Raw genomic sequence first — 12814 nt, 5'->3', positions numbered from 1 at the left:
TATGACGGAAAAGAGAGAAGGGCCAAAAGAGTTCATTCACTTGTGAGTGTTAAATTCACGATTATATAAATAATCGGAGGTATGAACATGAAGTAAAAGACACGATAATTTAACGTGGCTCGGTCGAATACTCAAGACCTACATCCACGGAGAACAACTTCTTTATTATAATTTACCACATACAATTGTATGTGGGTTTGATCGGTTACATTGGTCAGACATAACTCGATGAGTTTGAATCCTAGAACCCTCTCCTATTTATAGATGACTTAGGGTTTAGGGTTTCCTAGTTTCTGATTACTAAACTAGGAAATAATACAAAATCTATCTAATATTACCATTAGATAGTTACAAGAGATATTCTGAATATATTATACTAATATTACATATCTTCACTTATCTTCCAATATCTTCACGTATCTTCAAATATATTCTGAATTCTTCTTGATCGTCGGATCTCGTCTTCTTGATCCGTCACGTACATACACGTGTTACACATGTATATTATTTCTGCAACTTATCTTGACCGCCTCTTTTCGACTCTGACTCTCCCACTCCAGTTGACACATAGGTAGTAGAAGGATATCAGTTCTAACAAGCTTGGGCTTTCGCGCAGCTGGTTCAAGTCCCGGATCTCCTATTTTCGATCCTCCTTATGTAACGTATCCTATTAGTGAGCAAGAGTACAAGTGTCACAAAGAAAATTTTAGAAACACTTAGAATACTTTTTTCTTTAATTTAATTTTTCAGTGTGAAGTTTGACTTGGCTCCAATAACCACCAGGCCAATCTATTATAAGCGGGCGGGCATGTTATTGACTCGGGTCAATGACCATTTACCCGAACTCTCTATAAGTACTCGATCAACTAACCTTTGTGAAGTTCACCTTCATCTTCTTCTTCCAAAACAAAATTCATTTTTCTTCCAAAACAAGACCCTAAGTAAGAATGCATTACTACCGACAATTTTCGGCAACTGCGCCAACTCAAATAAATGGATTATATAGTTCGGTACAAAAAAAAGTTCACTAAAAGAAAATCAAATTTGTGTTTTTTAACTAACACTAAAATTTGGGTATTACAAGCACCAACAAAACATTAAGTTCCAATCAAACCCTAAACTCTCGATTAAATCCACTAAATTTTTTGCATAGAATTCAATACCCAAGCCAGGTATAAGAAAAGAAAAGAAGATTAGGTGGTGTCAATTTCATTGTATGTGATTTGGATAAAAGATTAATAATATTAGAAAGTGAATTACCTTCTTTCTTTCTATGTCTCTGTTTTTATGAATCAAAGACAGACTTGTTTGGCATAGTAAAAGAAAGCAGTAGAACAAAGAATGGTAGCTGGAAAAGCAAAGATTCCAGCTACCATTAAATCATCAATGTTTGTTAAAGATTTGAGAGAAATGAGTGAGATGCGGTCACAGAGAGACCGTTCAGTGAGGGTGAGTTCTGTTTGAGAGAGAGTGGGACAGATGTTTTTTACACCGGGAGTGCTAGAATCACAAAAAAAATTGACAAAAGAAGTTAACAAATTTATGTGACGGTTGTGATTTTCATCTCTCAACGATTGAGATTTAGTCAAACTTTCAAACCACAAGTCCATAACCACCACGTCAGCTAGGTACCTTCTTTTGTCAAAATCATTTGTGATTTTAGCTTTTCCTTTTTTACACATTTGAGTCATTGAGTGAAGGAAAAGCCGCCTGCTTAAAGAGCCGCCTGCCAACAACAGTTTGCGGCATGGTGCTTTAGCAGAACCCTTCAGATTTATGCTAATTCTTTTGACAAAGGTTGTGTTTGTTATCTATGTGTCTGAATTTAAATTGTCTGAAGTGAATTGATTGAATCTAAATTTACTGAATCATTTTGAAGTATCCATTATTTAACGAGTTAGGTGTTTGCTTTCTAAATCAGAAATATTAAATCTTCATTAAAATTTTGATATTTATATCCTCTCTCATCTATTTAGTCCAAAAAATCCTTTTTTTTTCTTCTCTTTCCCGCTCCTGCCCCCACCCCCCTATCTGCTGCCTGTCATCTCTTTCTCTTTACAAATAAATAAATACACACACATATATATATATATGGGAGATTATAAAGGCAATGCCCAAAGCTGTTAAAGGCAGTCTCGCTAAAAGCAATATCGAGTTTGGTTAAAGACAATGTGTGTTTAAAAGGCAATGCCTCAACAAATGTTTGACCTAACAACCTCATCGTCCGACCACCGATCTTGACTGTTTGTTATTCTTTCTTCATCTTTTTTTTTTGTTCACATCTTTCTCTAATCGCCCGACGACAAGGTATTGTTAAATTGGATACTCCAACCTCAAGCCACACTTCACCTACATATCAATGATATTGTTGTTCACGTTGATAAGCTAATAAAAAAGTTCAACAATTAAAAAGTTCTCTTTCCATATATAAATATGCTTTGTTGTACTTATTAGTTTTCTAATATGTTTTTGTTAAACTTTTCTTTCATTTAATCTAGTTTGTATTTACAGCAAATACGAATATGGTGTGTACCTCAAATACACTTTCTCTCCATGTTGTTCCTTCTTTGGAGTTTAGTTTTCTAATAGATAGAGATGAGAGGGAACAAGAACAAGGAAGATGAGGAGAAGAAGATGAAGGAGGAACGAAAAAGATGAAGGAGGTACGAAAAAGATGAAGAAGGAAGAAGAGAGAAAAAAAAATCAGCCCTAAAAATAGCATTGCCTTTAACCAAAATTGATCATTGTGAATTGACTAAGTCAATTTTGCAAAATACATTGCCTTACGCAATAAAGGGCATTGCCTACAAAATTTCCCTATATATATATATATACTAAACTCTACTTTAGGATTGATATTTATATCCTCTCTCATCTATATATATATATATATATACATGTATATAAACATATATCTGATTTATACTAAAATCTACTTTAGGATTGTTCTAGAGGACAAAAGGTAAATCATATGCACATGGAGAAGATGGAAGTCAGAGTTTAGATAATGCAATCAAACACTGACATTATTAGCATAAAATAGGTATTTTTCCCTTTTGAAAAAAACCGATTTTCCCTTGCAGTTCGTATTCTCAAGGTTTATTTATCGTTTCTGAAATTCCAAACAATGCTTTGTTAAAGTAAAAACTTCAATCAATGAGAAGTTTTGCTCGCAAAAATGTTAAGCCATCCGTATGGCAAAGTTGTAGATATCTTAGATTCATCCATGATTTTGGTATCGCTTTCGTAGTTAAATTAGCCGAGACAGAGCAATACGAAGCCCACAGCTCAATAGAAACAGAACCAAAGGCGACCTTGATGGGGGGTGAAATTAGCGACAAGGGATGAATCTGAACAATGTGATCATTGAATGTGATGCAATAAACGTCACACAAGCGTGTACTACGAATACAATTCAACCCAGCATGGAGAATAATGAAGGAAATTAAGGAAATATCTCAGGATATTGTACGATTGTAATGAGCCGAAATCTAACATATCTCAAGAAAAGTGATGCGGCTGCTCATATTCTATTCCGACAGGCTCTCTTCCTAGCAATATATAAAAACGATGGGAGGAAAGTGAACCTCTATCTCCATTAGACTAACCACATCACTCTTGGGAGAGCTTGGTTTTCAGAACAAATCAAGACCAAACAGAACATATTCATTGAACTTTTAGGGAATCAACATTTCAAGATTTCTAATTTTAGTTTATATTTGGTTTTAATCATTTATCTATCACATATATGCACGAAAAAAGTTTACGAATCCAAGTGAAACATTGAAGAAAGGAAGCATTAGAACTTACATAAGTGAGAAATCCTCCATGTCAAAAGAACTCATTAATCCATCTGTAAGATCATCATTTTCTTCAATAGTAGAACAATAACTATTCATAATCTGATCAAGTTCTTCAAGTACTTGTTCTCCTTCATCATTCTTGAAATGAATTTGTAACTTTTGTCTACACAATTTCAATTGACTCTCTAAAATTCTTCTTTCCGATTCTTGTTTCGAAATAATCCAACGAAGATATCGAATTACTTCTTGATCATATTGTTGCTTTTCTTCAACCAATCTTCTGTATTGATTTGCTTCAATCTCTATTGAACTCTTTTCATTTTGTAATCTCGAAATCATTGCCATTGTTTCATTAGCTGCAAATATAGCTGATTTTCTCTCTTCTTCAAGTTCTAAGTAAGCCGCATTAGTTCGTTGTTTTTCGATCTTAATTGCTTTTCTTAATGCCTCTATATCCATTTCTTCATCTCCTTCATCATTTTCATCTTCTTCTTCATCATCTTCTACTTGTGAAGATTCATTCAACAGCTCATGATTAAAACTATCAAAATCACTAGTAACATTTCCCTCAATATTCTTCAATTCTGATGAACTAGGACTAAAATTACTTTTAGGGAATCTAGAAATACCAACCATGCAAGATAAGATCTTTGAATAAAAGATAGCACAAACATCAAAACCCATAAAAAACCCATTCTTAAAATCACTTGATTTACTTCTATAACCAAGAAATTTTAAAAACCCCTTGAAATGAAAACCTAATTGTATAGCTTTAAACCCTAGAAAAAACATAATAAACAGCAAAATTACATGACTAATCACAGTACAAAAAGATGAAATTTTCAAAAAGATGAAATTTTCAAATATGAAAAAAGATGAAATTTTCAAAAAGATGAAATTTTCAAATTTTCAAAAAGATGAAAAAACATAAAAACCTAATTATATAGCTTTAAACCCCTTGAAATGAAAACCCCAAAACCCACATCTTAAATCCTTACAAAAAGATGAAATTTTCAAATATGAAGCTAAATCCATCATCAAAATACTAGAACTTCGTTTTAAACATCTATTAAGGAAGAAAACAACATTACCCAAAATCTGCATGTGTGAAATTTCAATGTGAAGAGTTGAATCAAGTTTATAGAGCAACAATAAGAACTGATGATTATCCCAATGGTAGAGATAGAAAGAAAGAGAGATAGGGTTGTTTTAATGGGGTTTCCTTTAGAGAGAGATAGTAAGTTATTATGTCTTTGAAGAAGATAATTGGAAAGCGGAAAAAACGAGCATAAATTGAGGCTATAATTAATTAATTAATAAAAGAAGAATTTCACATTTCCAATGATGGCTAGATAAACTGAAACGATTTCTGCAACACTCTCTCACTCATCTATCTTCTCTAGTCTCACAGACTCGCAGTACACAGTATGAGAATTTCCAGTACATTTTTATCTCTAACGTTTTCTACACCAAGCTAATAATAATTTGACAAGTGGAATGAAGTTTTGTTTTTAAGTGAAAATGAAGAACTCTGAGATTTATTTTAGATTGTTGGATGTTTGATACTCGTTTGGGTTTGGGTTTGGGTTTGGGTTTCAGTACCATTGGAAGATTAGAAAGTATCTACCAAAAAAACAAATCTAAATTATTTATTTGTTTTGTAACTGTCACATGACAAAATATCCAAGGTTTAGTATGTTTCTAAATATTGAAAACATAAAATACTAAATAGTAAATGTATTTCTTCAAAAGGTGCTTCCAAAGTTACCTGACCAAATGGCTGTAAACGAGCGGCTCTATCAACACCAGACTCAACATCTATTTTCTCTATTGGCATCGGCAAATCTGTAAGCACCCGACCCCAACCAGACATAACCCCACTAGAACTACTTTTAGTTCATTTACCCAAATACAAAGGTTATTTGCTTCCAGACATAATATGATTTTTTTATGAGATAGTATTCATTTTGACTCAATTAGGGAAGTTTTATGGGAGATTTTATAGGCAATGCCCAAATATGTTAAAAGCAATCTGGCTAAAGATAATTCCAATTTTGGTTAAAGGCAATGGGAGTTTAATAGGCAATGCCTCTCCCAAAGTTTGACTCGTGATGGCAGAGGGCGTTCACCACAAAATCTTACTGGTAGACTGGAATTTAGGATTACAATTGCCAAACAAACCAAGCAATTGAAGTTCATACAATCATACTTTGCCAAAATCAAACCATTGGTGATTTGTAATGGTGAACATGGCTTATAATTTGTGCGCTCGGTTATATATATATATATATATATATATATATATATATATATATATATATATATATATATACTAGTTATAACCCGTGCCCTTAGGGCACGGACAATTGTGTCTTGCAAATCATAGAAAGTCAATGATTTTCGACCTATGTTACGAAGTACATCACATTTACAATAAGACACAAAAAACATTGGCGAACATAAGATCATAAATTAAAAATTAAAAATAAGTTAATAGTGTTTAATTCAAAAAAGTCTGAAATCGATAATTAGTTTTGGAAACAGCATAAAAATTAACAGAAGTTTTGAGGTCGTATAATGAAGATAAAAATTCATTTGACTTTTATAAGAGGTAATTCGAATTGTTCAAAAGAATTGATAAACAATTCATTTTTATTGAAATCTAAAGAAGAAATCAAGAGAAAATTTATAACAAAGAAAATCCTGTTAAAAAATTACTGGCAAAGATATATATATATATATATATATATATATATATGCGTATCTATCTGTTTACATAATTTGTAAAGTCTTGTTTAAAGATTATAAGACTACCACCTAATTGGCTCTTACTCATCTCAATTTTTTTTGAAAAGTAAAAAAGATAATAGATTTAAATTGTAAAATCAGAGAAAGAATAACAACTAACTCTTCAAAATAGATGATTTTCAAATCTAGTAGAAACGATACAAAAAGATTGAAAATCAAAACTTTAATAAAAAAAAAATTAATTCTTCACTTTAGAAAGATTAACATAGAAATCGAAAATAAAGTAGATCGATAGAGAAAGAGATACATGTAGAGAGAATGAGATTTACCATACAACAATTGTATTTACAATTAAATATTTCAGTAAGCTTATGGAGAATACACAATATTAATAAAAGATCTATATATACTGAATTTTATATATTAATCATACATTACTAATTACATATTAACAAAATTAAGAAAAGCTAATACTAAATCAACTAAGAAAAACTAATGTTGAACCATCGACAAAAATTTCTTCTACTTACAAATGAGAAATGTGGTAAGAAAGAGGGAGATAGAAGTGTAAGAAAGAAAGACAGTAGGAGGAAAGTATATATAGAGAAAAGATTGGGAGATAAAATTCATTAATCTTCTTTTATAACTGAAAGACAATTATTTTTTGGAAACTTATGGGGATAGAGAGGTTATGAGGGAGAAATCAAGGGTTAAGATTTAAGGAGATTTTAGGATTAAGATCTAAGGGTTATGTTTTCATAACCTAAAATACAATTAATATTGAAAAAGTTATGGAGATAATAAATTGTGATAATGGTCATTAGTATAAAATTAATCTGTCATTAATTTTATGATGGTGGTTATAATTTGAGATAAGAATTAAGGGTTGAGATTTAACTGTGGGAATTGAACGGTTAAAATTTATCATTGGTTTGTATGATAGATTTAGTGAGTGGGTGAATGAATTGTATTTTTTTTAGGTAGGTAAAAGATCTAATGGCTAATATCTGAGAAAAAACACAGCAGACGGTTAGATTTATCTTTTGGTTTGTCTCAGTCAGCAAAAAACATTGCGTTTTATATAATAGACTAGATATAACCCGTGCCCCCGGCACGGACACTCGCCCTGAGCATTTTAAACGTCACAATGCACCGTTCGTTAAGCATGATAAGTTTTGTGTGTGTGTGTGTGTGTGTGTGTTCAATTAAATAATTAAGAAGTTGAATCTCTGAAATTATGTAATTAATCAAATCATGAAATATTTATTGAATTAGTTGGGTAGAAAACCAACCAATTATGCTACTTTTAACAATAAAACTATCGTTATGTGATCGAAAAATATTTTCTTTATAGACAAAGCCATCAAGAACTTCTCAAGAAGTTAAAGATGTAAGAATTCTACAATTCCGCATCAGTTAGACAATTCTCGTATTATGAGGTTAAACTAAGCAACATAATTTATCTTGTAACAGAAATCCCAGTTGGTGATTTATATTAGAAAAATACGATTTCCAACATATCAACCAAGAAGATGAACTGATCTGACATATAAAACTATAACCATCGACAATGCTATGAACCTAATGTGCATTTCCTATGTCAAAAAAGCAGCGCCAATGTTAACTTTTTTGTATTGATTAACAAAGCCTAGGAATACAAAAAAAAATATTCCAAAATACACCGCCTCTAAAAATAGTGTACCCAAGAGCTATAACTCTTGCGTATCGGATACTCACGTGATATATTATAGCGCAAAGTACCTATACAACGTATGTGATGTGCTATTTAAGTAGCATTGAATAAAATTATATGATTCGCAAGTATTTGTGTGATTCTAGATGGTGTAGAATCCTTAGCACAACAAAAGAGAAAAAAAAAACGTTTGCAAGTTGTAGCGCAGATGAAAGGAAAAGACAATAAGCCTGAACAAAAAATTTAAAAGCATAAGTAAACTTTAAAAGGAATATAATTGAGACTCAAAACAGTAAATCAAAGCATGAATAACCCACTTAGACACAAATTTTAGTATTAAGAACACAAATTACTATTAATCAAGCCTAATTTAAAAGCGGATCACAAACAAACAATTCTTGAAATTTGTCAGTTATGATCAGACTAAAGCATAAAGAGAACACAAACTACTGTTAATCAAGCCTAAACCCCTAATAACCCAAACAAAAATCATTTGGTACGATACAACAGTAATTTTGCCAGTTATGTAGTAAAATACTTATACTTAAATGTATATTTATCTTATTTGACGCAAGTAGTTAGAATCTCAATTGATTACTTACATGCAGTAATTTTACTGTACAAAATTACACTTAAGAAAAATAATAATCATAAAAAACGTATTTCAAAGATAGATACCTCAATTGATTCTTCCTAGCTGACCACTTCGGAATACTGATTTAATGGCTCCATTCCCGACTACAAATAATAACATAAAAAAGATTAGATTATTAGTTTGGGCACAGTTTAAGACTATATAAACGTTCAACATAAATTGCAGCAAAGGAGCAGGGGAAATCATAAATCAAAATACCAAACAGAAAAAGTATTCAAGCAATCAGTGATGGAATCCGAATAGGTAAAGTTTTCCATTTCAAATCAATGAGTTGGTTTATCAATTACCTCCTATAAAATGAATTTCATCTAAGAATATGATTGAAATATCGGAGAAGGAAAACAAACAACCTAGAAAAACATAATCAGCCCCAAAGGTGATGGTTGTCCATTTGAGATTCTTGGAGAACCTGCAATCCAGATCAATTAACAACCATAACATCTTATCTTAGACTAACTGTATATTCTCAAAATCTATTCCAGACTTAGAAGCAAGAGAAAAACCAAAGATCTTCTCGGCTGGAATTGTTACAAACTTAGAGTTTACACATAAAGTTCATGCCGGAAACACCAATACAGTTCTTATTTGATGTGTTTCCATCTTACAAGAGCATCAAATATGATACACATTTCTTGCTTTTCATCTAGAATCAAGTCAAAGTTCATATTCTATAAAGTCTCTCTAAGAAAGGAGATTTACTTCTACAGGAAAAATAAATCCCACTGAAAAATGATCAACACACTAATTAATTTAATTCATCTCAGCATCAAATAAATCATTTTACCTCTTTAGGAAGAGATTTAGGTATTCAGAAACACATTGGCAAAAAGAAAAAGAACTGAATAAAAGAGGGCTAGATATACCTGTAAGAAACTCGATTTGTAGAGAAACATCACAAAACTGTTCCATCTAAGAAGGATAACGAAGTAAATATTTAAGTAAAATGTGAGAAAAAATCAAATGAAGACAGGGTAAAACCCTAGCTTGTGATTTCGGCCACATAAACCAAATGGGAGTTTGGAGAATATTTCAATGAAGATGAAGATGGAGGGATAGAGGCGTTAAGGATATGGCTATGGTAAGTGAAAAATTGAATAAAATTAAAGATGAAGATGGAGGGATAGAAGCGTTAAGGGGTTCGGGGAAAGAAGATGAAGATGAAGATGCATTTAGAGTTTACACATAAAGTTCGGCGTTAAGGCGTTGTGCTTTATTTTGGGGCGCTAGTAGCACTGCCCATTGAGGAATTGAATGAATTGAGGGATTTTTTTTTTGTTGAGAGTATTGAGGGAAATTAAGACCAATGGGGATTTTGCATTAAAAGCACTTAATGACCAATAGAGTTACGTACCGATAATGGAAGGCCATGATTTATCATGACATAAATGAAAGGCTAAGATTTATCATGGGTTTGTCCCAGTCAGCACTCTTCAACCTGTTTTATTATATACTAGGTATTAACCCGTGCCTTCGGCACGGGCGCTTTCGTTAAGCATTATATACAATATAAAGTTGTTGACCGCGTATTATCAAAAGAGCTCCAGTCTGCAAAAATTGACTTTTTGTTATCATAATTATCAGAATCGAACCAAAGTTCATGAATATTGAAATTGACTAAATCTTATATTTGACTGCAATTATTTTACAGTTTGCAAAAATAATGTGTAACTTTCAACAAAGAGAGCAATCCTATTGAAAAACAAAGTATTAGAAAAGAACATCATATTGCAACAAAAAGCTTTCGGAAACTTGCTACACAAAAATAGCTTTGAACGAAACACTGCTTCAACGCTTGCTGAAACATGACCACCATATCTAGAGTTGGTCCACGATAGTGATTATCTAGCGTCCAAAGATCAGTAATATCCAACTGGGGCACCATATTGGCCTTCTTATCTGTTTCCCTTGACCCAATATACTGTAGAAGATATTAAAAATTTAATAGTAAATACATTACAAACCAAGAACATGTTATGGAATTTTAAACACCAACTAACATGGCACTGTGTTCAATCTTCTAAAATTACTAAACAGCCAAAATATTCAATGCATCTAGAAAACTAACTCAAAAAGGAAGAATCAAAAGTGTAAGCGTAGTTACAGAATGTCCTAATCCAGATTGACTAATCAAAACGCCCTTAACAGAACCGGGTGCATCAAAACTTGGTCAAGTCTGGATTAGATATCCAACCTACGCATGTGCAGGAAACAATAAGTAGAATTAAAGAGAAGAACTTACGGATAAGTTGAAATCCCACGCAAATTATGGAAACTGAAAAGATGAATACCTCCTCTGAAAGTTCAAATGGTACTGTGTTAGTGCCTCTAAAATACTATGTCTTTGGAGTTTCCAACTTTAGTTGGTCTTTCTGTGACATCACCATTAAAACTGGACTCCATGGCTCTGAAAGTATAGGGTTTTGAGATGTTATGGCTTGAATTTTTGAGATATTGAAGTATCTATCATCATTGAACAGCCTGTTAAAAGAAACAAAAGAAGACTGTAAGAGCTAATCATCATTGATTATATCTTAGGGAAGTTGAACAACTTTTGTGAATGAATGCAGGTAGGTATAATGCAGTTGACTTCTAGCTCATAAAGCTGCCACAAAATTTTGATATCTCTCAACTTTGCGAAAGAGAATTTATTACTTTCTCCAGGCTATCAACTGGTAATGTGGGTCAGTATTATGCATTTTGGATATTTAGATTATGAGTTCCAGAAGATCCATGGTCGTGAGGAACAATTTTATGTATCCTAGAATGCCTAACTGTTACATGAACCTGTACATACATGATTCACAAAGACAAAGTAAATTAGCCATCATTACAGAAATTATGCAGCGAAAAATGCTATACTAATGAACACGACAGAGCCTGGACCAATGTTTCTCCCATCAAGAGTTAATCTAATAGTTTGGGCCTGTAAATAGACAAAGTCACAGACAGAGAAACAACCTAAAACAGATTTATGCGAACCTGCCTAAGGCGTCATATGGTGATGACTCAGATTAACTTGGCCATGCAATTACGAACATGAGGGTGAGTTGTAATGCTTGTCCAACAACATGCATAAGCATAGCATTTTAAATGAATTCATTTGACATGGAAATTATTTTAAAAAAGATTGATGTGAAGATGACTTACAAACACAAATCAAACATGAGAAGACAAAACACAACAAAATACTGACCTTGCCTGCTTACTCCCCATTTTAGAGATAATCTGAGGTGGGAATTCCGTGATCAATGGCAACAACTATGAGATTATCCCCAGTAACTTGACTGAAAATCTGTTTATGAAATAAATTAAGCAATGAGGGTGTAAGGAAGGCTATAGGCGTTCAGGCGCCGAGCAAACATATATTGCTTTATAAAAAGGTTGGAATCTACGCAGAGTTGGAGTTCAACTTGAGGTCCTTAAAGGCCTTGCAGGATCATGTTGCCTTTGTTCTTTTCGATCGAATAATTTTGATCCGTAAAATAAACCAAATGCATCATCGGTTTACATCCACTCTACACTGTGAAAAGGATAAGGCAAATAAGTGAGTTTTTCATCCTAAAGAACTGTACCTGAAAAGTCTTATCGCCAAACCGGACGAATTTTTTTTATTGTCGAACTACATGAAAAGTTGCTATCGACTAACTAAACGAAAAATTCTCATTTTGGCTGACAAGGGTGGGAAACTAAGTTGCATGGACTCACAAAATGGGTAATAAGCCATCAGCAATGGAGCATGTGAACTCTAGAATTCAAAACAACAACAGTACTAATTTCTATCAACTCACATAGAGTAACTTTGAAGTGTGAGAGACATTTTATCAAATACTTTGAGAGCATATGAACTCTATACAGCCAAATACTAATTTCTATCAACTCACATAGATGGTTCCAAGTTCCAACAACATAGATGTG

The 12814-nt window shown here is 32.6% G+C and overlaps 1 protein-coding gene and 1 long non-coding RNA gene across 2 annotated transcripts; both read right to left on the bottom strand.

Moving 5' to 3' along the window:
* Positions 1 to 2106: 2106 nt before the first annotated feature.
* Positions 2107 to 5218, bottom strand: LOC147537616 (putative myosin-binding protein 5). The gene is made up of 2 exons (XM_086644623.1): positions 3811 to 5218; positions 2107 to 2349 (listed from the first exon to the last, which is right to left on the bottom strand). Exons 1-2 carry the CDS (start codon positions 4593 to 4595, stop codon positions 2346 to 2348), a joined length of 789 nt encoding a protein of 262 aa, XP_086500749.1. The 5' UTR covers positions 4596 to 5218; the 3' UTR covers positions 2107 to 2345.
* A 5283-nt stretch (positions 5219 to 10501) lies between these two features.
* LOC147537615 (uncharacterized) lies at positions 10502 to 11377 on the bottom strand. Its single transcript, XR_015226313.1, has 2 exons — positions 11139 to 11377; positions 10502 to 10817 (listed from the first exon to the last, which is right to left on the bottom strand). It is a non-coding gene; the product is annotated as an uncharacterized LOC147537615 (long non-coding RNA).
* Positions 11378 to 12814: the final 1437 nt, after the last annotated feature.

The sequence above is a fragment of the Eschscholzia californica genome, unplaced genomic scaffold (assembly GCF_041429995.1).
Source record: "Eschscholzia californica isolate CP2 unplaced genomic scaffold, dmEscCali1.0.p SCAF_5, whole genome shotgun sequence".
Taxonomy (NCBI): Eukaryota; Viridiplantae; Streptophyta; class Magnoliopsida; order Ranunculales; family Papaveraceae; genus Eschscholzia; species Eschscholzia californica.
This window is presented reverse-complemented; position numbering and strand designations above follow the sequence as displayed.